This window comes from Pelodiscus sinensis, chromosome 3, assembly GCF_049634645.1.
Source record: "Pelodiscus sinensis isolate JC-2024 chromosome 3, ASM4963464v1, whole genome shotgun sequence".
Classification (NCBI taxonomy): Eukaryota; Metazoa; Chordata; order Testudines; family Trionychidae; genus Pelodiscus; species Pelodiscus sinensis.
Window position 1 is genome coordinate 139,404,389 of NC_134713.1, and position 26,844 is coordinate 139,431,232.

General features: G+C 44.6%; 1 protein-coding gene across 4 annotated transcripts in view; it reads left to right on the top strand.

The window, feature by feature from the left end:
• The first annotated feature begins 408 nt into the window (after positions 1 to 408).
• Positions 409 to 26,844, top strand: part of RSPH9 (radial spoke head component 9) — a 31,494-nt gene continuing 5,058 nt past the window's right edge. For 2 of the 4 annotated variants that reach the window (XM_075925023.1, XM_075925026.1), the window contains exons 1-4: positions 409 to 693; positions 2,625 to 2,784; positions 4,112 to 4,241; positions 5,639 to 5,785. In XM_075925023.1, the coding sequence (XP_075781138.1) occupies positions 467 to 693; positions 2,625 to 2,784; positions 4,112 to 4,241; positions 5,639 to 5,785 (664 nt within the window). In that variant the 5' untranslated portion in view covers positions 409 to 466. Of the gene's footprint in view, positions 694 to 2,624; positions 2,785 to 4,111; positions 4,242 to 5,638; positions 5,786 to 8,808; positions 9,011 to 17,045; positions 17,181 to 26,844 lie in introns of those variants that run through there. The other 2 variants (XM_075925025.1, XM_075925024.1) reach the window with 2 other exon arrangements.

Here is a 26,844-nt window from a genome sequence, read left to right on the forward strand (position 1 = left end):
AGGAAGCCACAATATATCCTGTATGTATGTGTCTTCAAGTCAGCTATTTTGGAGAGGAAATGGGGCTGTGATGGGGTGTTGCCATTGTCCAGGTGTCCCTTAGTCCCATGGTTGTTGCTGTTGCCATGGCATCATGAGCTTTGCTGTTGCCATGGTGCCACATCTGCCTCTACACTGTTTCCATGGGACTGAATTTGATTAATTTTCAGTTTTGACCAAAAATTGAGACACCCTCTAACCACTGAAGTAAAGGCTTATGGGGGGAGGTGGAGGAGAAGAGTTAAATTTTTACCCTCCCTTAACCTCTGACCCCAACACCTTGTGACCTCTGACCTCCATTGGACGGGAATGGCTCGACCCCGCCTCCTCCGAGCGACGCGTCTCCGTGGAGGCTGTTGCCAGGTAACGGGACGCGGCTGCCTGCAGCGCCGCGGCCGCGCATCCCCCCCCGGCCGGGAGCCCCGCCATGGACGCCGAGTCGCTGCCCTACACGCTGGACCTGGTGGCCGGGGGCGGCGGGGGCCTGAGCGCGGAGAAGCGGGCGGCGCTGCGGACCTCGCTGCTGCTGCTGCGCCGGGACTATCGCTTCGAGCAGGTCCGGCTCTGGGGCCGCATTCAGGGCATCCGTGGGGCCTATTACATCGCCGAGGGGCTGGGGGCGGACCGCGCCGGGCCCAGGAGCCGCCTTTACAGGTGTGTGTGTGTGTGTGTGTGTGTGTGTGTGTGTGTGTGTGTGTGGCGGGCGGGCGGGGGGGGGGGGGACAGGAGCTCTGCGCACAGGTGTGTGTATTAGGATCTGTCCCTTCAGTTGTGTGTGTCGCCAGGAGCTGTTTCTACAGGTGTGAGATTGTGTGTGAGAGGAGCCACCTCTACAGGTGTATATATTTGAGAAGCTGACTTTATAGGGTGGGTGTGGGGGAGGGTGGGGGTGGGAAGGAGCTGTCTCTACAGGTGTGTGCACGTGCACGATCTCTTGTACAGATGTAGGAGGGGGAGCAGGAGCCATCTCTACAGGTGTATATGTGCTGTAGGCCCAATCTAGGAGATATCTGAACATGTGCTTGTGGGGCAGGAGTTGTGTGGGGGGGGGGGAGGGAGGCAGTAGCTGTCTGTACAGATACGTGCATCTGGGGGGCAGCAGCTGTCAGTATCGGAGGGGAGGAGCCACCTCTACAGCTGTGTGTGTGTGGGAGGGGTAGGTCGGCTCCAGGAGCTCAGATCTTGGGCTCCAGCCTGAGCCAGAATATCTACACTACCCTACCATTCTATAGTCCAGCATCCTGTGAACCTGAGTCAGCTGATCCTGGCTTGCCTTAGGTCTTTTACTGCTGCGTAGATATACCCTGCCTCACACAGGGAAGTCTGTGGCAGAGCTTGGGATCGAATCCAGATTTCTTAGGTCTTTAACCACAAGACCATACTTCCTTTAAAAATGTCTGTCAATTCTACCTTTTGGAGCCCTTCCAAGTGGCTCCTCTCTTCCTGGAGAGGCTCTCTGAATGTCACATGTTTCACCAATGGTTCTTGTAAGGTTCCAAATGAGCTGTACTACAACTGAAAAGGAGGATCCCTCTGTTTCAATAAGTTTTGCCCTTTATTATGTTTGCAGATGATACTTCAAACTGCTCAAGATAGTTAAGACCAAAGCAGTCTGTGAAGAGCTTCAAAATGATCTCACATAACTAAGTGATTGAGCAACAAAATGGCAAATGAAATTTAATGTTGATAAATGCAAATTAATGCACTTTAGAAAAAATAATCCCAACTATACATATCAAGTAACAAGGACTAATTTAGCTATAACTACTCAAGAAAAAGATCTTGGAGTCTTTGTGGATAGTTCTCTGAAAACATCTTCTCAATGTATAGCGACAGTAAAAAAAGCAAACAATGTTAGGAATCATTAAAAAAGGGATAGCGAATAAGACAGAGAACATCTTACTGCCTCTAAATTAAACCATGGTATGTCCACCTCTTGAATATTGCATACAGATGTGGTTGCCCCATCTCAAAAAAGATATATTTGCATTGGAAAAGGTTCAGAAAAGGCCACCAAAATTGATTAGGGGTTTGGAACGGGTCCCATATGAAGACAGATTAAAAAGACTGGGACTTTTCATCTTGGAAAAGAGGAGACTAAGGAGGGGAATATGATAGAGCTCTATAAAATCATGGCTGGTGTGGAAAAAGTGAATAAGGAAAAGTTCTTTACTTGTTCCCATAACATAAGAACTAAAGGTCACCAAATGAAATTAATAGGTAACAGGTTTAAAACAAAACGAAGTTTTTCTTTATGCAGCACACAGTCAGCCCGTGGAACTCCTTGCCAGAGGCTGTTGTAAAGACCAGGACTTTAATAGGATTCAAAAAAGAATTAGATAAATTCATTGAGGTTAGGTCCATCAATGGCTATTAGTCAGGATAGGTAGGAATGGTGTCCCTAGCTTCTGTTTGTCAGAGGCTGGAAAGGGATGACAGGAGAGGGATCACTTAATGATTACCTGTTCTGTTTACTCCCTCTGGGGCATCTGGTATTGGCCACTGTTGGCAGACAGAATACTGGGCTAAGTGGACCTTTGGTCTCACCTAGTATGGCCGTTCTTATGTGTTTATGTGGTTGACAGCTTGAACTGTGTGGAGTGGAGCCTTCTGCCACCAGCTACTGAGGAAATGATCACACAGACTGCGGGATTAAAGGGACGTTTCCAAGGGGATCCATCTTATGAATATGAACCCCCTGAGAAGAAGGGAGAAGAGAATGAGAGAATATATGAAGAAGAAGGTGTAAGTACAACAGGCCATTTTTTATATCTGTCTTCTAACTATCCTGTAACGCCAGTTGTTCCCAGCCTGAACTGAACAAATTTAGATTTGATGCTTCTTCCTGGTAATAAACCTATACCGGTTCCCAGTTTGCTGCCCTTCCCAACCAGCTGTGAATGTTTTAACCATCAATAGAGTCCAGGTTGCTCCTGTACAAAGTATTACACTTGTGAGGCTCCCATCATTCATTACCAATGTATGTTTGAGTGGGCACCACTACATGGGAGGAATTGTAGAGAAGCAGGCAGTGCTGACTGCTGCCCCAAAATTTTGGGAACTATTACCTTAGAAGAAGAGGAATAATAGTATTTCAGTCTCAACTTGGGTTCAACATAGCTCACATCTCCCTAAGAAAATCCCTTTTCACATTGGGATGAACATGTAATTCCCTGATTTCTGTCTCCGTGGAACAGCAGCAACTTTCATTGACCTGTTCTTCTAATCTTGTAGTTATAAATAGCTCAGAAACACCCTAATTTCTCCTTCCTATTTATATTAATTAGTTGATTAATTTCAGATATTTTTATATATCACTACAAGATTTACCCGGTATTGCTTTGGTCCTTAACTCAATTCATTTTTGTTTTTCTTCATTTAAATCATTGCTCTGGGGTGGGGCTGGGGATGAGGGGAGCAGTATGTAGGCTTCCCCAGGGAGAGAAAACTACCCCAACCCTCTCTCATCACAGCTGCTTGGGGCCAGGTGAGAAGTGCTTCTCCATGGCTGCTGCAGCTTCAGCAGGCAGACAGGGGAGTCCAGGATGGGGGTAACCAGCCCTTTCACCTGCCTGGTGATTCTTTCTCTTTTCTGTATGGTTTTATGTATCCCCATATGCATGGATAGGGAGAAGCTTCAGCCCCATCCCCCCCAACCAAATCCTGACCTTGCTTTAAGTTATGATTAAGAGAAAATTGCATACCAAATTTGGTGGTCCTAAATTTTACCATTTAGGAGGAGTTCCTGAAGAAATGGACGGATGGACAGACAAACTTGCTTGCTCACATGCAGACAAACAAACTCTCTGAAATATATAGTATATTATTTAACATTTGCCAGTAGCCTCGTATCTGTGCCTGACACTTATCTAGGAACTGAATATGCAATTGCTTGAACTCAAATGGCCAAATTCTGATCTCAGTTATGCCTGGATTATCCAGAGGAAGGGAATAACAGCTACTGCCCCCGTGGGTTTGACATGTCTGCTCTTAACAATGCTGATTTATATTCTTAGGTGTGATCATAAACAATGAAAGCTGAGATTTAACATTTGCTTATTTTTCTTTAAAGCCCATGATCAAGGAGGAAATCCGTCTTGTAACTACAATAGATCAGATAGATAAGGCGGTGGGAATGATCCCTCGGGGTGCATTTATCAAGACCCCCATTGGACCTGTCCATGAAAACAGGAACTTTGAAGGTAAATCCACATAATCTATATCAAGATTCAGATACATGTCTACACTTTGAATACAAAAGCAGTGTGCAATCCAGCTCAGTGGTGGGCAACCTGCAGCCTGCATGCAGCCTACTGGGGCTCCACCTGCTGCCTGCAGACCACCTGTGTACCTCCCTCCCCTACACCGGAGCCTTGCACTTCCTACTTGAGTTGTAGTTGTTCAAGCTGTGGAAGGGCGTGGGAGGGTCAGGGACAGAGCACAAATCAGACAATTTTCAGTGCTTCAAAAGTGCTGGGAGGCAGGGAGAAAACTAGGTAGTGTGGGGCTCTGCCCCCCAGAGCGCGAGAGGCATTTGGGGAGGGGGGCAGACAAAGGGTTCACAGAGCCACAGGTGGAATTTGAATGGGCTGCAGGCTGCTGCGGTCCACTGAGATGAAGGAGGGCCACTCATGCGGACCACTCAGTATTCTTGGTTGCCCATCGCTGATCTAGGTAGTATTATGGTTCCTGACTTGTTTTTTCCCCATCTCCCCTCCCCCATTTGCTGAACAGAGAATAGGGATTCTTCTGCTGCTGCTGCTTTGATTTTGTTTCAGCTCATGGAACTGCTAACAGAATCACTAAGAGTACATCTACACAGCAGCATTATTTCAGAATAACAGACATTATTTCAAAATAACATAGTCCGCATCTACACACAATCAGTTATTTCAACATAATGTTAAATAAGGTTGTGCTGGAAGACTGCTTTCTCTGACTCCTGTAACCCTCATTGTAGAAGGAGTAAGGGAAGTTGGAGGACAAGTGCTCTATTTTGAAGTAAGTGTTGTGTAGACATTCCCAAATTCAAAATAACCTATTTTGACTTAAGCTACGCAATTAGCATAGCTCAAGTTGCGTAGCTTATTTCAAGTTTAGCCCTACTGTATAGATATACCCTAATAGAGTGCATAAATCTGAGAGATGGGAGGAGAAAAACTCCAAATTACCAATGGATTTGATTTGACTCCGTGTCTGTAAACTTATTGAGCAGTTTCCTTAATGCTATGGTCCATGCAGTTTCTAGCAGCGTTTGATAGCTGTCAGTACTAGAGAAATTCTCTCTCTGAATGCAGGGTTCACAAAGACATTTGTTTTATTCAGCACCCATTGCTAATCTGGGACTGCAATTTGCTCTGTCTGCAAAATTTCCCTTCACACTGTGAAGTTGTCCATTTCCAGCAAGTGTTTGATTTTTTTGGTGGATATCATGGGACCAAAAAAAAAAAAAGAGGAGCGGGGGAGGGGAGGGGGGAGAAAGGGGAAGAGGAGGAGGGAGGACTGTGGTTCTGCTTGGGTCTCTGGACTATGAGTGAGCAGAGAAATCTTGATATAATGAGTAGTTGATCAGGTATTGTGCTAACTATTTGTACTATAGGTCTGTCTTTGACCGAGGCAAAAAAATTAAACTCCTATTTCCACTTCACTGAGCCTGTTAACCTGAAGAACAGAACACTCCTGGAGAAGGCTGACCTGGACCCATCCATTGACTTCCTGGACTCTTTGGAGCATGACATCCCAAAAGGTAAACAGACTATCTTAAGAGATTAGAGTCAAAGGATGGAAACGAGGAAAGGGATAGCCTGCTAGTGGCCATCCAGATCCAGAGTGGACTAAGCCCTAGAGTTCTGTGAAGCTGGCATACTCAGAAGCAGCCTTTTGTCCGTAATGATGGTCTTTGTTGAACCACACTGTGATCCATAGGAGCAATGTCCAGGAATATTATTCTTGGACCCTCACTTAAGAAATTTTAGACATTTTACAGTGCCACAATTATCCTGACAAATACAAACTAAAGTAGGACTGTCACATCCTTACGATGTGTAACTTCTCCTGACCCCATGCCAGCACTCTCCTCTGCTAGAGCTCTGCATTTTCTTCTGATTAGGAAGGGGTCTGTAGCACTGGTGCCCCACTGGGCCAGATAACACTGCTAGTGATAGAGGGCAGTTTATGGGGTTTGAAGTATTTCACACCTCCTATCCCACACTATATTGCTCTCCTTATCTAAATGGGCTCTCATTAACTCTAAACTCATATCTTTGAGAGGCTGGGTTCAAACTTTTCTTTGATAAATGGCAGTGTGTAATAATCTGTTACATTGTCAGGATAAAACAAACTGAAAGGAGAAAAAGGGAGTATGCACATGTGCTTGTTACAGTGTAGGTATAATTCAGATCCTACCAGTCTAGTCTAGTCTTGATTGTTTTTCTTTAATGTCCCCCATAAGACTCCTTTGGCAGAATCTTCCTCTAAATAGATGCCAGCAGGTTGGATTTATGAAACTTTTCTGTCTCTGAAACTGGCCAGGATCTAGTTCATAGCTTAGCAGGACCGTGTGTCTTTATAAGTCCCACATGCTCTCCAGATACATTCTTTGGTACTACATTAGGATTGGAAGTTCACCTAGATCTATAAACTTACACTGTAATCCTTATAAAACATTAACTGCTTTGTTTCTTGCTTTTTATTTCTGTTTGTGTATTCATGATCTGTTAAATGCTTCTGTCTGGGTCAAAGGATTCCAGTATGGGGTATTCCCTTGTCCTTATATAAGAAGTTCTTGCCCCAAAGCCTGGATTTTGGCTTTCCATTTTATCTCCCTTCTGGAGTAGTTATCTTTATAAGTCTCCCTCCATGACTGGCATGAGAACTGCTAAGACTGTAATAGTTTCTCAGCCTTTGCCCAAATACATGTAGTTTTTGCTCAAACTGTCTCTGCCAAAAATTAACTTTTGAGCAGAGAATGAGGCCATTTCAACTCAAATTCTGTAAACAGCAGAAGTTCTGAATAAGTATAAACAGGAGTAAACTGTTATTCAGCCATATTGAGAGTGCTGCTACTTGTGCCATGATTCAGAGGTATAGCCTAAAGAGACTGCAAGAGCTTGTCTACATGGCCCAGCAAAGCACACCAGAGGGCTGTGATCTGTAAAGTGCACCTATGTGCTACATTCTGTCTGCCTCATGTTGATCTTGCTGGTTCTAAAAGATACCTTGTTTGCATTAATGTACTCCTGTTTGAAACAGAACACAAACTAGGTACCTTTCAGAGTGCACCAGCCAACTGTAACATGTTAGAGCAGCTTACAAATCAAACCCCACTAGTGCACTTTGCTAGTGCCAGGTAGACAAGCCTTATATCTCTGCATGCAGTGATCCATTGACCAAGCTATCCTATCAAATGAAAAGGAGCAGTACACATATGGATCTACAGCAGGGGTGGGGAACCTCAGGCATGGGGGCAGCCCCCGAGGCTCCATGTTGGGGAACCCGTGCTGGCACTTCAGCCTCCCTGCCACTCACCCACAGGGCTGGAGCACACAAAATCTACTGGCCTAGGCCCCCCAGGCTCTGGTATGCAGGGGGAATGTGGGGAGTGTCTTTCTCCTTCTCTGTCAGGGGCTTCTCACTTTGCTTCTCACTTGTGTGTGGCCCCCAACTGATTTTCCTGTGGGTCAGCGGCCCCTGACCTGGAAAAGTTTCCCTGTCCCAATCTGCAGTGTCCATGCACATTCATGTTAAGATCAGGAATGCTGTGGAGCACCATTCTGAACAATGCTTGAGAGCCACAATCCCTTGCTTTCCCTGTGTCTTTCCCATTAGTAATCTCTTTCCCTGATGTGTTGTAATTTAAAGTGTCTACCTCCTAAGGCTGGACCTCAGAGCATCTTAAATGGCCTGGTGTTGGCTGCACTGCGTTATTTGCCCATCTGTCTCAGGTTTTTACTAATGTATCTATTTCTCTTACATAGTTCTCTCCTACATCCATTTTCCATTGAGCTTCATGGTTGCATGTTTACAAAGCTTGGTTCCTAGATTCTTCTAAAGAAAGATATTAATATTATCCTAATATGATTGCAGCAATATTGTGCTGTAATTCAGGTTCTGTCTGGGTTTTTCTTGTAGACTCTTCTCTTCTGGGGTTCATATTCCAGCTCTTGCTGAATCCTAGGGTACAAGTTTTGTAACCTGACAGTAACCTGAGGATAGAACAAGAAGCAATGGGCTTAAACTGCAGCAAGGGAGGTTTAGGTTGGACATTAGGAAAAACTTCCTGTCAGGGTGGTTAAACACTGGAATAAATTCTGTGGAATCTTAATCTCTGGAGATATTTAAGAGAAGGTTAGATAAATGTCTATCAGGGATGGTCTAGACAGTACTGGGTCCTGCCATGAGGGCAGGGGACTGGACTCGATGACCTCTCAAGGTCCCTTCCAGTCCTAGTATTCTACGATTTTCAAGTAAAAGTTATATGAACAGAGACTTTTCTACCATATAATATTCTACTTTCCTCCCTAGTGCACCATTTGGAGTTCCTTAATGATAATGTGGGCATTATAATTCAGATTCACAGTACAGTGTTAACACCATTATAATATACCTCTCTTGCATTGCGGTTGCTGACCCTGTTCAGTGAACACAGGCCTTTAAATGCCATACTGTCAATGAAGGTGGCACTTTCCCCCAGCACTCCAGAGTCTGTCATTGCAGGTTTTGAGAACTCAGTCTTCATGCTTCTCTGATATGTTTTTGCTAACACTCCAGGAGAAAATACTCTTTGCAGAAATAACAAAGAAGCTCACATGCAATTCAGCTTATCATCACTATCAGCAGCAGAGTTTGCAAGGACAGAGATCAAACTGACTGAAGGAACTGACTGAAGGAGAGAAAGCTTCCATCCGGTGCACTGCTTGAAAATGTATCCAGGTCTACAATTACAGTTGTTCTGTGAAAACCAAGAAATCCAGTATAATAGGAATCAGGTCCAAGACAAAACAGAACAGAATTCTTTACTCATGCTCAAGCTGAAAGTATAGACACAATGCAGGAGGTTGTGCATCCTCAGAGCCTTCCATGCTTCCACTAGAACAGAGGCAGCCAAGGGCATTGGCAGTTGGCTGAGAGCCTGTGGGCTAATTTGGATAACATATAGCTGATTGCAGCTGTCCTCATCTGTAATATGCATGGGTAGCCTGAAAACACTACAGGTCCCAACATGCAATTCCCCTTCTGGTTCTAAAAGAGTAGGCCATTTGTTGGTCACACCTGTTTGATTTGTAGAGCTCTGGTAGCTACATTTGACCACAGGCTACATTTTAGCCAGCCCTGGGCCGACTGGGGGGGTCAAAGTAGGGAAAAGGAAAAATAGTACATTTCAATAACTGTAGCTACCTGAGGTTACTGTAAATGTGAGTGGTTGCTATCTGTTCTGGGAAGGTTGTTGTTGCAATTCTTAAATCTCTTTAGTGGAGGTGATTCTCAAAGGTAATTCCAGACCAGGTGCAGCTGTGCACTTCTTAGCAGAAGAGTAGACATTGGAGGATTTTTCATGGTTTCTGTACAAATCCATCATCTGTTGCTTGTATAAATCCAGCCACGTTCCCCTGCTATGGTGTGGACTATAGAGACAATTCTTATAGGGTGAGCCCATCAGGATATGGGAACAAGGTGAACATTGTTCATATTGGGGTTAGCAAGGCGTGTAGTCTCTTTAAAAGATTCCCATAGCATGCAGACCAGTCCCAAATAGGAGCTTTGAAAGATAAGAGACCAGATCACCCCTTGCAGACTTGGAATGGGTGCTTATGAAAATGAGGGGACAGCGCAGGGCAGAGCCAGGCATAGAGCAGGTAGGAATTGTGCATCTTTCCTCTGCACAGATCAACTAAAGTCCTTCAGTCCTGGCTGCAGTCCCACTCCTGTTGAAGTTTTGTGTTCTCCTTCCCCACTCAGCTCTGCCAATGCACTTCCGTCCTGACCCACAGCAACCAGGGCCATTCCTATGCGCTCAGGCAATCCTTTCAGTCCTGACCTGAAACATCCCTATCTTTTCAAGGCTGGGCCTCCTTTAAGCAGAGACTGTCAAAGCTCAGACGTGGGTAACCCCCAAAATATGTTTTTGTTGCTTTAAAAATTGTGATTGGAGTTAAGGTTACCCTCTTTCTCTTGTTTTGAAACTAAATAAAACTCCACCCTTGCTTTGCCTATCTTCCATCTTACTGCATACCATGACTTTCCCCTTCCAAGATGGAACAAAACTTGTATTAGCTAAGGTTTGTATGTTTGGTTTCTATGTTTGGTTTCTTTTGTTTCTCTGGCACATCCTCACGCAGCTCTTATATAACCAATCTGTTTTCTAGTGCTTCAGATTGTCTTTCTTTATTCCGCCTGAAGCAGAACAAGGTGCACACCATGTGGTATTTGGCTTCATGCTCTGCCTCAGTCAGGAACTTTGCAAAGTAGATCAGCTGAATGGGAGCTGTATGAGTAGTGCCCCCAGCCTGCATTGACTCGAGAAACTGTAGGAGCTGCTTACAGAAAAAGGAATTAGATCAGGGGATTAAAGTACAAATGTCCACGTCTAATAGTTATCAAGAAACAACTGTAATTGGAGCAGGTTTATATTTCATTGGATGCTGAGAATTTATGATGGCTTCCATTCATTAAATGTTTTGAGAATTTCCATAGTGGCCAAAATGCTAGATAGATATGGGAAACTGGAAATTTGGAGGTATAGTGAGGTTCCTCTTTGAAGTCTGGGAATTGGAAAGAAAGGCAGCTAAAACTAGATTAATAAAACACACAGTGGAAATAGCAGGGAACAATTGGAGAGTACAGCAAACAGAGTTCTGTAATGATTCTCTTGCTGCCCTCTTTAGTATAAAGGTGATGCCTAAGGAGACTATAAGTTCCAGCATGCTGTAATATATATCAATTTAGTTATATATATATTTCCATAGCTCAGCGAGAGTTGCCAATTCTCATTATATTGTGATATTGGATGCTTTTCTCAAAGCCCAACCAGCTACAAGCAAGCGATTATGTGAGAATCTCATCTTGCCTTTAAAAAAAGTAAGTTTCTGGCCTTAGTGATCATAGGGAAAAGTCTGAAAATGTGAACCCACAGTCTCAAAAAACAGAAGATAAATTATACCCTCAAGCTTAATTTATTTAAATCAATCTCTTGAATTTTGGAGGCCTCTCTCATGATTTTTGAACACGTGGGGTTGATGATACTGATAGTCACCATAGTATCTGATCATGCAATCCTCCATTTAGATCCAACTGGCTAGGCTGCTATGAGGGATCTGTAATTTTTGCTGCCATATCTCTATATTAAAGGATGAGGTTATTTGGTGCAGTCTAAGCAGACGATCTGCTAAATTTTATGCACACTAGGTGTAGCCTTTGAGATTCTGGCAAGATGTCAATGCTGGGCAAAGTTTGAGTATCCTGGGTCAGAGCATTTCAGGAACAGTTTTTCACATATCAGCTGGCAAAGGAAAGAGTTGGCAGAGAAAAGTTTGGAAAGAGAATGATGATGATTCTTAACATAGCTATTTGCACTTCTGAAAACACATTGGGACATCGGGACACATCTGAAAACAATCCAAACATGTTGGGCTCCGGTTGTCTTTGATCACCTCCTTCTGTCCTAGTGATCAGTGAGACAGGAGTTACAAGCCTTGATCCACCCAGCTGCTGGCTGTGCTTTGTGTGTGCCAATGAGTCGCAGTGACCCCTACGCTGTACCACATACAGAGCAGCAAGGCAGTAACTGCCAGTGGATGCAGGGCACAAAGCTGCCATTGCTAACCCCATGAGAAAGAGGTGGCCAGAGACAGATCATGAGCCTTGAATATGAGGTGTAGGAAGCACTTATCAGCCTAAGCTCCATGGATGAGGCAGTAGTACTGACAGTTTCGGGGGAAGTGTCAAATTTGGGCCAGGTGTGAAAAAGATTTAATATTCTCATGTCACTTTTTGGTCAGCTGTGATTGGATAGGGTTTGAGTCTAGGTCAGCATTTACAGTTAGGACTGAGCAGACCTCTATTGAGATGTACATATTTCTTAATTTAATTGAGAAGAAAGATACCACTTAATGCATAAAGTAAGAGTCAAATACAAGAGTAAGGAGCAGACAGGAATGCCCAGGCAGTAAGATGCAAAACACTGCCTAGTACAAGAACAGGAACAAGTGGTATAAACAAGTTGTAAAGCTTAGATAAAAATATTGTCAGGTAACTAGTCTTAGACCTCATTATGATGCATAAACATCACTGAACTGGAAATTGGTGGTTGCAGAGGGACCAGGGATCATGATTACAGTCAATATGGGCAAACAGTGGACAGTTCCACTCAGAAATATATGTTGCTTCAAAAGGGCTAATTTCTCAGAGTAGAAGAAAAATATGAGAAAAATTGATTGTGAGGAAATTGTCAAATAGAAAACGGGGAGATCTTTAAAAGGAATTTTATTAGATGACCCAAAATTCCATAATTCTACAATCAAGAAAATATCTACTGTGGCTAAACCCCATCCTCACTGAGAGACTAAGGGTACATCTAAACTACATGGCTCCATTGACGGAGCCATGTAGATTAGTTTACTCGGCAAAGAGAAATGAAGCAGCAATTTAAATAATCGCTGCTTCATTTAAATCAAAATGGCCGCCCATGCTGTGCCGATCAGCTGATTGTTGGCACAGCGCGGCAGTCTAGACGGGAATCGTCCGACCCCAGAACCCTTTGTTGGCAGATCCGTCGACGGAGCCATGTAGTTTAGACACACTCTAAGTGAGTGAAGTGATAAGAAATAAAAGAGCAAGATATAGTGAATGGAAAGAAGGTAAAAGAGGCAGTAATTTTTATAAATTATAAGTGATGAATTTTAGAAAATTGATGAGGAATGTTAAGAATATCAGGGATACAGCCATGGGCTAATTCAGGGCTAAGGACAAGAAGAAATTAAAAAAATATATATAGCAGGAACAAAAGAAATCCTAGCAATGGTGGAGGCCTACTAATGGGTTGAGATGGTAAAATTGTTAATAACGATGCAGAAAAAGTAGAAGTGGCCAATAAATATTTTTGTAATATCTATGGACAGAAGTAAGATGATGTACTTGTTTCACATGAGGTGACAAAGTACTTTCCAGTTGATTAGTAATGGAGGAGGATTTTAGAAAACATGTCCTAGTGCTTGTCTACACTACAAAGATGATTGAAGTTGCTGCAGTCAATTTTCCAGGGTTTGAATTAGCATGTCTAGTGAAGACACGCTAATTCGAACTGAAAGGGTGCTCCAATTGACTCCAGTAGTTCTGCTCCTCATGAGGAGTAAGGGAAGTCAATAGGAGCATGTGCTCCCATCAGCCTCCTGCTGTGTGGATGGCACCAAAACAGGATTTAAGATACTCCGTCTCCAGCTACGTAATTAATGTAGCTGTAGTTGCGTATCTGAAGACGACTTTCACCTGTGGTGTAGACTAGCCCTAGAGATAAATAGTTTTAAATTAGCAGGCCTAGATAATTTGTACCCAAAAGTTCTAAAGCAGGTTGGCTGGGAAGATCTCTGGCCTACTGTCCTTCATTTTTAATACATATTGGAATAAAATGGAAATTCCAGAAAACTGGAAGAGTACTAATGTGTCAATATTAATAAAAGGGCAAATGGGATGACTTGGATAACTATAGGCTGATTAGCCTGACATAAGTCCTTGGACAAAATAGAAGAGCCTATGTAGGATTCAACTGATAAAGAATTAAACAAATTGTCAAACAAATTGTTTTGTTCTTTAATTAGACTACAGATTTGGTTACAATCACAGTGGTAACAGAGAGTAACTGTATGCATGGTAAAAACGCTGCAGGGTAGCTGTGTTAGTCTGTAACCTTAAAAATAATGAGTACTCCTATGGCACCTTCGGATACATCTACACTGCAGAAGAAGATGGAAGCTGCTGCACTCGATCTTCCAGGGTCCGAATTAGCAGTCTAGTTAAGACAGTTAATTTGAAGAGAGAGGGGCACTCCAGTCGATGCCAGTAACCCTGCGTTCATGAGGAGTAAGGGAAGTTGAAGGAAGAGTGTTCTTCCTTCGACTTCCTGCTGTGTAGACAGTGCTAAAAGCCGAGTTAAAATACTTGGACTTCAGCTACGCAATTAACGTAGCTGAAGGTGCGTATCTTAATTCAACTTTGTCCTGTAGTGTAGACGTACCCTTAGAGACCAACAAAAACATATAGGGCCAGGAGTGTTCATGAGTAAAACTCACATCATCTGATGAAATGGGTTTTACTCACAAAATCTCATGATCCTACATGTTTTTGTCAGTCGCTAAGGGTGCGTGTACACAGCACACTAAACTTGAAATAAGATACGCAATTTGCGCTATGCAAATTGCATATCTTATTTTGATTGAATTTTAAAATATATTATTTCAAGACATCCCTTAACTCTTGTGGAATGAGAAATACCGGGGTGCCAAAATAGCATGCCCATTATTTTGAAAAATATTTTAAAAGACACGGGGTAGCTATTTTGGGATACTTCTAGTATCCCAAAATAGCTGAGCAGTGTAGACGTACCCTAAGGTGCTACAGGACTACTCGTCATGTAAATGTAATATATCTGGAATTTTGAAAGGCCTTTGACTTAGTACTGTAGAACATTTTGATTGAAAAATTAGCATTATTCAATAACAATAGAGTACATGTTAAAGAGGTTAACAACTGGCTAGCTGATAGATCTCAAAAAGTAGTTGTTCCTGAGGAGTAACTAAATGAGAGTATTGTTAGTGCAGTTTTAAGCCTGGTGTTATTCGAGATTTTCATCAATGATCTGGACGTAAATATAAAATCACTGCTGATAAAGTTTTAGGATAAAAAATTAGTGGAGTGGTAAATAGCAATTTTACAGAGCAGTTGTTATCGGAGTAATTTGGTTAAACTGGGCATATTAAAACAAAATTCATTTTAATACAGTCAACTGTAAGGTCTACAAATAGGAACTAAGGATGTTAGATGTCGGGTAATTGAATAGTTGTGTAACTGCACTAAATATTGTTGGTTACATGACTATTTGATAGCTCCTGGAGGTGGGGCCAACAGCCAGTGCACTCCCAACCCCACTCCCGGGGAGCCCCCTGATGCTCCATCTGCTGCCCCTATATCAGAAGGAGGAGTGTGGGGTGGCAGGCAGGAGCTGGTCTGTGAGGGGAATCAGTTTAAAAACTAGCTCTCTCATGCAGACCAGCTGCCTGCCACCCTGTGTTGCTGCTTTTGATACAGAGGCAGCAGCACTGTCTGTGGGGGTCTGAGCTCCCTGCAGACACAGGCTGCTCCACCTTCCATGGAGATGCCTAGCAGCTGGGCAGCTGGGCCCCCCAGCAGACAGTGGCTGCTGCCAGAGCCCAGCCTCTGTCTGCGGTGGGCTGAAGCTCACCATGGACAGCGGGGAGTTTGAACCTTCCATGCACAGGGACTGCTGCTATGAAGTAGCCTCTGACCGCAGCAGGCCCAGGCTTGCCGTGGGCAGAGGTTGCTTTGTAGCAGCCTCCACTGGCGCTCCCCTTGTTTGGGGAGAGGAGTGCACTGTGAAAACAGTGCTGAGGGAACTGGCTTTTAAGCCGGTTTCCCCAGCACTGGCTCCTGCTTCCTGTGAGTAGTCGAGAAGATTAACCGATAAGCCTATGCTCATCAGTTAATGGTATAGCCAACTTCTCGTTTATCATTCCTAATAGGAACAAAGAATGTAGGCCAGAACTGTATCCTGGAAAGTGGTGATTCTGTAAAGAATTTAGGTCATTGTAGACAGGCAACTGAGCTCTCTGTGTGATGCTGTAGCAAAAAGGGCTATTTTAGTCCTTGTTTGTATAAACAGGTTGTAAGCCAGGGGTGGGGAAATTAAGGCCCAGGGGCTGGATGCCTGGCTTGCCTGGATCTGGTCCCTGAGGCTCTCGGCTTGCTTGGATCTGGCCCCTGAGGATCAGGACTCCCTCCCCCCCCCCCACCAGCACTGGGGAGCCTGTGCTGGTGCTCTAGTCCCCCTCCCCTGCCCAAATCTACACTGCCATTCCCCCGCAGGGTTGGAGCACACAAAATCTACTAGTCTGGGCTCCCCAGGCTGGGGTTGGCAACGCCAGGTGATTTTCAGTGGCATGCAGGGGTGGGAGAGTGGAGAAAGCCCTGAGCCTCGCTGTGCTGTTGAGGAAAAAGCCAGAGCCATGAACGGCTCTGTATGCATGCACGCTCCCCCTTTCTCTGTCCCTCCCAGAGGAACAAAGCAATGAACTGGCACACCGTCTGTAGGCTTTTCCCGCTGTTCCATTGGCCAGAATCCAGCCAGTGGAGCAGTGGGAAGCCATGCCTGGGACAGGGAGCCTGAGAGCAGGGTGTGGGGCAAAAGCAGACCTGGCCGCCATTTTTTCCATGAAGGACCCATTGCTGCCATGGTTGTGTCCCTGCTGCTCTGTGCACTGCTCCACCTCACTGTGCACTCGCATCTGTCAGAGAGCCTCATGGGGTTGCTGGAGTCTGTCATCCAGGTGTCGGCACACTGGATCCTGGCCAGTTTATCTGGACCCGCCAGCCAGACTCCCTGTGCTCCTGGAGAGGCACGACCTTCATTCCACACTTGGCCCATGGGCTGCTAACTTATTCTGTGTATGGAGCAGCGTCTGGCTGCCATGTGGGAGTGACTGTTACAATACATAAACCCTGTTACAAACACTGGAAAAAAAAAAGGTGCTGTCCAGACCCTGAGTCACACCCCCTTCTCCGTACCGGGAGCCTGTGCCCCCATCCTGCTCCTGCTCCCTCCCCCTAGCCAGACACCCACCCACACTCTGTTCCTGCCCACTCCCGCACCCACAGCCCACTCCTGCCCCCTCCCTGTGGTCAGACACCCTATTCTCAGCTTGCTTCTGCACCCCAGCTCCCATCCAGATTCTTCACCCAAGTGCAGGGAAGCTCACACACTGCTTCTCCCCTCCCCACAGGAAAAGCCAGGGCAGAAGACCAAGCAGAGTGCATGGTGGAAAGAGCTCGTTCTTGCTTCCTGGGAGAGTGGTGTGGCAAAGGGCAAGAGGGTTAAATCTTGGCATGCCACTTTGGAAAGGTTGTTGACCCATGCTGTAAGTAGTGCTGTGCCAGGGGAATGTGGAGAGTGTCTTTCTCCTTCTCAGTTGGGGGCCACCTCAGTGAGGGTTGTTTTCTTCTTCTTCTTCTTCTTTCTTTCTTACTTGTGTGTAGTCCCAGACTGATTTTTAATGTGGGTCAGTGGTCCCCGACTCAAAAAAGGTTCCCCTCCCCTGTTGTAAGCAGAAGTAGTGAAGTGATTTTATTGCTGAATACCACATTGGCAATAATGATATAGGGATACAGTATATAGTTCTGGTGTCTGCATTTTCAAAAAGGTAAGGAAGAACAGCGCTGAAAAGAACCAGATAAATTATTGACAAACTGGAGAAAATGCCTTTATAGTAAGAGATTTAAGAGTTCACTATATCAGAAAGAAGATTGAAAGGTGACTGAATTACAATGTACAAGAACATTCATGAAGATAAAATATTGGATACGAAAGGGTTTTTTAGCAGAGATAGTCATAACAAGAACAACTGTCTGGAAGCTGAGGCCAGACAAATTCATATTAGACGTAATTTTAAACAATGAGCGTGATTAACTGCTGGAACAAACTACCAAGAGAAGTGATGGATTCTGTCCATTTCTTAATGTTCTCACACCAAGACTGAGTGCCTTTCTGGAAAACATGGTTTAACCAAACGTAAATTATTGGGCCCAATACAGAGTAACATTCAATGACCTGCAACATACAGGAGATCAGCATAGTGATGTAATGAGCTTGTCTTGCCTTAAACTATAGGGCTGTGTCTAGACTGGCACGTTTTTCTGCAAAAGCAGCTGTTTTTGCGGAAAAACTTGCCAGCTGTCTATACTGGCCGCTTGAATTTCCGCAAGAACACTGACGATCTCATGTAAGAAATCAGTGCTTCTTGCGGACATACTATGCTGCTCCCGTTTGGGCAAAAGTCAGCTGTGTAGACAGCTCAGATTTGTTTTGCACAAAAGCGCGTCTAGATTGGCACGGACGCTTTTCTGCAAAAAGTGCTTTTGCGGAAAAGCGTCCGTGCCAATCTAGATGCTCTTTTCCGCAAATGCTTTTCACAGAAAACTTTTCCGTTAAAAGCATTTGCAGATATTCATGCCAGTCTAGACGTAGCCTAGGGGTATTTATCTTCTCATAGTGCTGGTGAGGTGAGTGTGAATTGGAACTCCCTCATTGTCACTGCAGATGATCAGGGGTCATGATGATATGGTTTCCCTGCTCTGTGACTCTTGCCTCAATATTGAGTATAACCAACTTTGCTTAAGGGCTGCCTGAACTATAGTACCCAACTCTGCACCTATGAGGAATCTGGGGGAGCTTTGTGGAGTATCACTGCTGTCTCAGCATGTGTGGAGATGAATTGAGATATGACTTCCTATGGTTTACCTTCAGGCTGTATATTAGAGAGAGGTTTTTGGCAAGGCTCCTTGCTAACTCTATACAGGCAGGGTGGACCAAGAAGGTGCTCCGTGGCCTCTTTCTATTTCAAGATTCACAAGGGGGATGTGAAGGAAGATATTACTTAATGGGATCCACATAAACAGATAGGCTGTGTCTACACTGGCATGAATTTCCGGAACTGCTTAAAACGGAATACTATTCCGTTTTCAGTTTTTCCGGAAAAGGAGCGACTACATTGGCAGGCTGCTTTTCCGGAAAAGCCCTTTTTCCGGAAAAGCGTCTGTGGCCAATGTAGACGCGCTTTTCCGGAAAAGAGCCCCCATCGCCATTTTCGCGATCGGGGCTTTTTTCTGGAAAAGACTACTGGGCTGTCTACACTGGCCCTTTTCCGGAACAGTGTTCCGGAATAAGGACTTATGCCCGAGCGGGAGCAGAATAGTTTTTCCGGAATAGCGGCTGATTTTGTACAGTAGAGTGTCGTTGCTTTTCCGGAAATTCAAGGGCCAGTGTAGACAGCTCGCAGCTTATTCCGGAAAAGCGGCTGATTTTCCGGAATAAGTGGCCCAGTGTAGACACAGCCGAAGTGTCCCAGCTCCTTTCCAAAGTAAGTGTGTGGAGAGATGGCAGCCCCTTATCCTCAGGCACCACCTCTTCATAAGGAAGTGTTGCTGCCCCACAGTATTCCTGATGAATCACTGGAGTGATTTCTGACCACCATTTGGCCCTGGGCTTACATGTTAGCCTATCCTTAAACACTCTTTCTGACAATAGCCTAGTAAAAACAGTAATATATTTGCTTCAAACTTGGCTTGCACACACTTTATCTGTTCACTGAAAGCCAGTGCTTAATGGGCCTTTGCACACAGAGAGACTTCCTTCTTGAGTGGGAGATAGAGCCCTTCAGTGTGTTTGCTTGGCCACACTCATAACACCATTTTGATAGTGCTTTCATGAGGGCCTGAAAAGCCCCAGGTGCCCAGAGGGACAGAGCCAAGAGACATGAACCTGCTTTATCTCCAGGCATTAACACAGCTAATTAACTCCCTTTCAAGGGCCCCCCTGGGGTGATTAATCCCCTATCAGCCTTTGTCTCCAACCATTCAAAGAGTGTGTCTGCAGAGGCATTTACGGCCCCCAGCTAGCCAGCAGTGTGCAAGACAGCCTGTTATCGGGGCTCTAAGACAAATGGCTGCCTATCTCCCCAGTGGCCTTGCAAAATCCAGCAAAGTGCTATGCTGTGCTGGCCACCCCCTTTCACCCAGCCTCCTCTCTCTGCTAACGTTTCACAGATGTGACCTGAGCCCTCCCCTTTCATTGCTTAACAATAAGCAGCACCACCCTAGCCCTGTGAAAGCTGAGAGTGAGCGCACTTTACTTCTCAGCCTGCCAAGAGCCACACAGGGACAAGGCTTTTCAAGCTGTTTTACTGAAATGAAATGCAAACTAAAAGGCCCATAATGAATGAAGAGGCAACACAGTGCTAGAATGAAATGAATGCTTTAAAGCAGAGGTGGCCAAAATATAGCCCACGTTCTTCAGTGTGGCCCACAGCCATCCTCATCCCCAGAATGGAAATGTGTCTGACAGTCTGAGATACCGTATCCCATGGGGTGATTTGCCAGTAAGAAGGCTACTTTGGTAAACAAGTAATAGCACTGCAGCTGATGAGTGTGTCCTTTTGGGAGCCTCCAGAGCAGGGAATCAGATCCAAACAGCTAGGGTGGGTGGATGACAGGACTTAACCCAGACACTAATTTTGGCTGTACCTGGTTTCCTCGGTGTTTAACAAAACTCAACCATCCACTGGGCAAATTTACAACTGCTATACCTTGCATCTTCCAGCAGGGGACAATATGGCATCAATATTACCAGTGCCGAGTATGGAAAAGGAAACCATTGAAAAGTAAAATGAGCAAGTCTACTTTTGGAAAGCATGTCAGACTATTTGTGCAGAAGGTGGGGACAGACTGTGTGTGACATACTAGTATCTCAGAGAAGAGATTTATCTATCCCCCTACAATTTAGAAAACTTCCAAGAAGGACTGTTGGGCTTTTCAAAAGTTTTCCTGACATCTTCAGTTGCATACTAATGTGCACATGTGAGTGAGAGCATGCATATGGTCAGTTCCTCCATAATGTTCCCCTTCAAAGACTCCCCGACCTATCCATTTTCTTGCCAAGTGGAGAGAAGTTGGAAGTAACTTCAGAGCTTGTCAGTGCCACTCCTTCAATGATCCAAGGGAGCTGCTCAAGAGTGTCTCAGGATGTTTCCTCCTCTTGGAGCTGGGCACTGCCTGCTGAGGAGTTCTGGACTGGACTGGAATCCCTCATGTGGCAGCGGAGAACTCCAGAGCCAGCTAGTATTACAGTTTTGGACTTGCTGTCTGTCCATAGTCTGCTCTGATTTCTGGAATGAAGGCTGTTTTCCTTGGGCTTGGTTTCTATGCAAAATAAAGCAGAGTATTTACTGTCTTTGGGTCCCAACTCTATATCACTTCAGGGGGTTTGTTTAGCCAAAGGCCTTGGTGGAGTTTATACTGGAGCAGGGTTGCCCATCAACCCCTTGGCTGTGGTGGAGGCTCTCACCATCCTGATTGCGTCAAGGAGATGATGAGGCTACAGACAAAAAATCTTTGCAACAGCTTTTCAGGGATTGTGTTTAAAGTTCTCTCTCTCTCTCAAAAAAAATCCTATTTTGAGTCTCCATTTTGGTTCTGGTCTCTTGTTCATTCCACTTTTGCTAATGCCTTTTTGTCAATCTGACAGGAAATGCAGGAATAGTCTCTTAGATAGAACCATGTGTTCTGGCTTATCGCCACATAAATCAGTAGCAAATAAACTTTATTCTGGGGAATGATGAGCCATTACATGAGAAGGTGAAGCTGTAGGGCAGAAACTGTGGTACTGGAAGCCAGAGAAAGCTTAACTAAGTCAGTTTTTGCTAGGAACAATCTGCATTTGACGCGGCTGCTTCATGTGACATGTGGCAAACTGTGCCTGCTCACAGGTTGGCATTGACGTCAGCTGCATTTAGATCGTCTCCTAGCTATTGTTTGAATGGCTGCTCAGGTTAGCAGAGCTGTGCCGCATGCTCTGCAGCCTGCTCTTGCACAGAAACATTCTCTCTTCCCATCCCTGACCTAGAGAATAATCTATCTTTCATTAGTTTGATACCCACTGTTGTCCCTTACACCTTCCCTGCAACTCCCATAATTGGTGATCGTTAATGCCACAGACTGTGGAAGAATAGATGAAGATTTATCATGCATACATAATTTGGAAGCAATGGGCCATATCCTTCCCCTCTGTGGCATGATGCAGAACAGATGGAAGTAACAGAAATTCTCCTCTTTTGGCTGTAGTGTTTGTGGTAGAAGGGGAGTCAACATGACACTGAACTGTCCCTTTATATCTTGGAAACACCTCTATATCATGTGGGTTGGGGACATTGGGGGCTTATGGGATATATGGCCATATGGAGAGAGGAGAAGCTTAGGGACAGTCACTTTGTGACACGGTGCCCTGGAAACCTGGCAAATCTATCGGGAAATTTCCAATGAAAGTTAATACTGAGCTTGCTAGCATAAAAACTCCCTCAGACTCTGACCCATGGCCTCTATCCAACTAGGAACGGGAAGGAATAGTCTGCATGTATGTGAGAGAGAAGTCCAGAGTTCCTCCTCTTGACCTGCTAACAGGATGAGTTGAAAACTGAATAAACCTGTAGGATGTACAGAGATTGACTCTGTACATCCTACAGGTTCTTCAACAATATATGCAATGAGTGAACCAAGTCTGAATCACAATTCGTGCTGGTGTGTGCTAGCATAGAATCCAATGCACAGCCCATTACTGTAGGATAATTTCCAACACATTTACCCCTAAGCCATCTCCTACTTGGCCTTACTACATCCTAAAAATGGCCAACACATCTTGATCAAGCGAGGTAGAGACTTATAAGGCAGCCACAATCTCCTCTAGAGTCAGACACATATTCTCCATTGGTTAAGAAAGAAATGGGGACTGAAAACTCTGAGGGGAAGGCTCCTAAGGCTGGAACAAAGCTGCCCATTGCATCCTTTCATCGAACTGTTAAATCTTTCCTTCAAAATCGTCACATTTGTTCAGAGACAAAAGCATAAAAGAAGCTGAATTGAGCCTGAAATCCAGCAGCAAGAAGGAAATGGCTTTCATTCAGAGCAAGGAGGGGCAAGAGACTCCTTTTTCTTTCCTGTAACCAATGGGATCACAGGAATCTGGGAAGGTGACGGATTAATGCAGGGGCTCCCCAGGTAGATGCTACGTGACTTCTGGCACGCTCCAAAAACGTTTCCACAGCGACCAGCTAAGCAAGAAATATGGAGTGTGACGGAATCCAACGGAAACTTGCACTTGAGGAGGAGGAGGAGGAGGAGGAGGAGGAGGGTGCTTTGCAACTTCAAGAGATTACTGAACCCACCATATGGGGCCCACGATTAAATGACTGGGGTTGTCATCAGAATCACAGCAGCTAGGAAGAGACTGGCATTGTAACCATCCCCACCCCCTCGACTTTAATTCTGCATTTTATAGCTGTTTTCCAGTGCAAGGCTCCATTCCAGATCCCTGTTCCTTTCTGTGCAATGTTTGCATCCTTCTGTTCGGCAGAAATGCAGCTAGTGCGGGAAGTTTTTCCTAATTTTCAATTTAAACCTCCCTTGCTGCTTCTTGTGCTATCCTCAGAGGTTAAGGAGAATAATTTATCTCACTCCTCTTTGTAACAACCTTTTAGAATTGGGTTTGGTCATTTGGTGGTAAGTACAAGAAATGTGTCTTTTCTTTCCCAGACTAAACTAACCCAGTTCTTTCAATCTTCTCTCATAGGTCATGTTTTCTAGACTTTTAATCATTTTTGTTGCTCTTCTCTGGACCATCTCCAATTTGTCCACATCTTTCCTGAAATAATAATAAGCTCAGAGTAGAACAGAATTACTTCTAGTTTCTTGCTTACAACACTCCTATTAATACATCCCAAAATGATATTTTGTTTGTTTGTTTTTGCAACAGTCACACTGTTGACTCAGATTTATCTTGTGGTACGCTATGACCCCTAGATCCCTTTTTCCCTTTGGGTATGTCTACACTACCACCCTAGTTCGAACTAGGGTGGTTAATGTAGGCAACCGGAGTTGCAAATGAAGCCCGGGATTTGAATTTCCCGGGCTTCATTTGCATATTGCCGGGCGCCGCCATTTTTAAATGTCCGCTAGTTTGGACTCCGTGCCCACGCCTACACGCGGCACGAACTAGGTAGTTCAGATTAGGCTTCCTATTCCGAACTACCATTACTCCTCATGGAACGAGGTGTACCGGTAGTTCGGAATAGGAAGCCTAATCCGAACTACCTAGTTCGTGCCGCGTGTAGCCGCGGGCACGGAGTCCGAACTAGCGGACATTTAAAAATGGCGGCGCCCGGCAATATGCAAATGAAGCCTGGGAAATTCAAATCCCGGGCTTCATTTGCAACTCCGGTTGCCTACATTAGCCACCCTAGTTCGAACTAGGGTGGTAGTGTCGACATACCCTTTCATGTTAAGTACTCCTTCTTAGACAGTCATTTCTCATTTTGTGTATGTGAAACTGATTGTTCCTTCCTAAGAGGAGTACTTTGCATTTGTCCTTATTGAATTTAATTGTGTTTACCTCAAACCATTTCTAAAGCCCTGGAAATCTGCAGATATCCACTTTGTCTGCAGGTATCTGCATTTGCAAATGTGGATATCTGCGGCTCATTTTTTCAGATATGGATACAAATTTTGTATCTGTGCAGGGCTCTAACCATTTCTCCAGTTTGTTCAGGTGAAGATCAGGTGGTTTAAGATGAGTAAGCCTAGCTGGGGTGGGTGCACATTTCACGCTGTGTCCTCAAGCACCTGAGCAGTGTGAATCTGGGACAGCAGGGGCTCCTTCTTGCTTGCCATGTGAAAGCAGATGCCTTGTTTTTAACTGAAATGTTTTATCTTCTGAATTGAAAAATAATTTGCAATGGGACAGAAAAATGTAGAAAAACATTTGTGAAGTGAAAACTCTTCCCCTAGGACTTTGCGTGTAATTGTATTTAGGTAACAGGGATGTTGCAGGCATTAGGAACATGAAAGAACCTTCCCGCCTCCTCGCCCCCCCTTACTCTTTGTAGGCTCCACTTTCCTGGCTCAGGTGAGATTTTAATAACATTGAATCTATGGCCAGTGTTTGTTTTAGTTTTTATTAAGAAATTTAAACAAGGAATTTTAAATCTTTAACTGTAGCTGAACATGTATGATGCAGGTGGCATGCTGGGCAAATGAGAGATTCAGTTTGCAGCCAGTGAGTGGCGTGATGGGGCTGAGCCCCACCAGGGGTAGTAAGGATTTACTCTACAGCTAGTGCGCAGTGAGAGAATGCTCATGGGCATAGAATTCCATCCAGTTAGAATGGGGAGCTCTTTCCTTATGCCCCCTCCTTTGCAGTATTCTTTGTTTATTAGTGACAGGGTGAAACTCTCCCTATTTAAGTTTTTGTCACTGGTAAAAGTGGAAGCTAAGGATATTGGGTAATGTAGGTGTGGGTGAAGCACAACCAGAGCTAAGTGCTTGTAGTCACAAAGGATGTGTTTAGAAAGGGAACCGGGCTATGCTGTCATATACAGTATATGGATATTAACATTAGCACCTGTTGACCAGGTGCTCAGTTTTGTTTACTGGAAGAATTATAGTGGGGTAAGATCTTACGTGTGCTGTTAGTGTTCAACGCAGCCATGCTCTTGCTACTCTAACCACAGGTCCTTTTTTCATGTTAAGGCAGCTGATGTCACTTTTATTACTGTGTGGGAACTTTTTAGGACATGAAGCCTTTCCATCAGGACATTGTTACTTATAAAGCTGCCTTCTCTCAGCCTCACCCCTAAATGAGGAGACCTGAACCACTTCCAAAGCAGCAGTGCTATTGGAGGTTAGCTTGAAAAGTGGCCCCTACACCAGAGGAAGCTCTTCTGCAAACAGCATTGTTTAAAAAGCCTCTCCCTCTACAATTAGCCTGGCACATACCCGGTTGCTCTGTGAACAAGGTTCAGCCCAGAGCTGAGACAGACATGGAGGATGAGACAAGGATTTCTATCTCTGATTGGAAATGAAGAGGCTGAAAGGGAGGTTGACTTTTGAAATGCAGCCCAGGTATCCTGGCAGCTGTTAAAGGGCCATAAAAGAGGCAGTGGTTTTAACACTGGTTGTTTGAGCTGCAAAACATGTTATTGTTTGGAAAGATGTAAGGAACTCTTCAGCATTCCTGCCTGTGTTTGGAGGGGTGGAGGCTGCAGCCTGCTCCAAAGAGGGAATAGGGAGCTCCAGATCTTTGTCCAGAGGATATTTTTCCCATGCTCTTTCCTCCCACACAGCAGCTCCCTCCCTTCTCTTCTGGAGCTGGGACATGCAAGAGTTTCAGCACAGACAGCACTTGGCTTATTTATCTTTGGTGGGTGCAACTTAAAAAGTAAATGGTCCTTTTTCTTTTTCATTTTTAAATACCAGAAACTTAAACAGAGCAGCATTATTGTGGGGAGCTTCTGCCACAAGCTCAGCTACTTGGGAAACCATTGCCCAGTAACTGCCAAACTGAGGGGTCAACCCCAGGTGTATATGTAATTTAGTACAGCACAAGCCACATCTGACATACAACTGCGCCTTAAAACAGAAGTATTTAATGCTAGTAAAAGCCACTTTTTACCTACAAGATACAAATCCTATTTACATTGCCCCTGCAGTGCAAATTATTTTTGTATCTTTCCCTAGTACCTTCCATCTGAGAATTTCAAAACACTTATCAGACTAATGAATTAAACCTCACAATCGTCCCATGAGGTAGGCATTAGCTCTGATTTACAGAGGCGGAAACTGAATAAAATATTGAGGGGAATAACTAACATTGGCTTGTTCTGAGTCAATGGCAGAGGCAGGAGTAGAACCAAGGCGTTTTACCTTCTTCTTCATCCTATTCTTTAACATAAGACCATCCTTCCTCCCAGATGTGACCTCAGCGGAGGGCCTATTCACAGCACCAGGAAAGACCCAGCATGGTGTGAATGAAGCATTTAATTTTCTCAGTTCTTGGGCGCTGTTGTAATGTGTTCTCTGAAAGGAGAAGGAAAGGGATATTCTTCCAGTTCGGCTGCTTATCAGGCTCACATGCTGGTGATTGACTTCCAAAAGAGCAGGCTTAGGGTGATTTCTGACACGCTTATTTGGAAAACTCCTGCA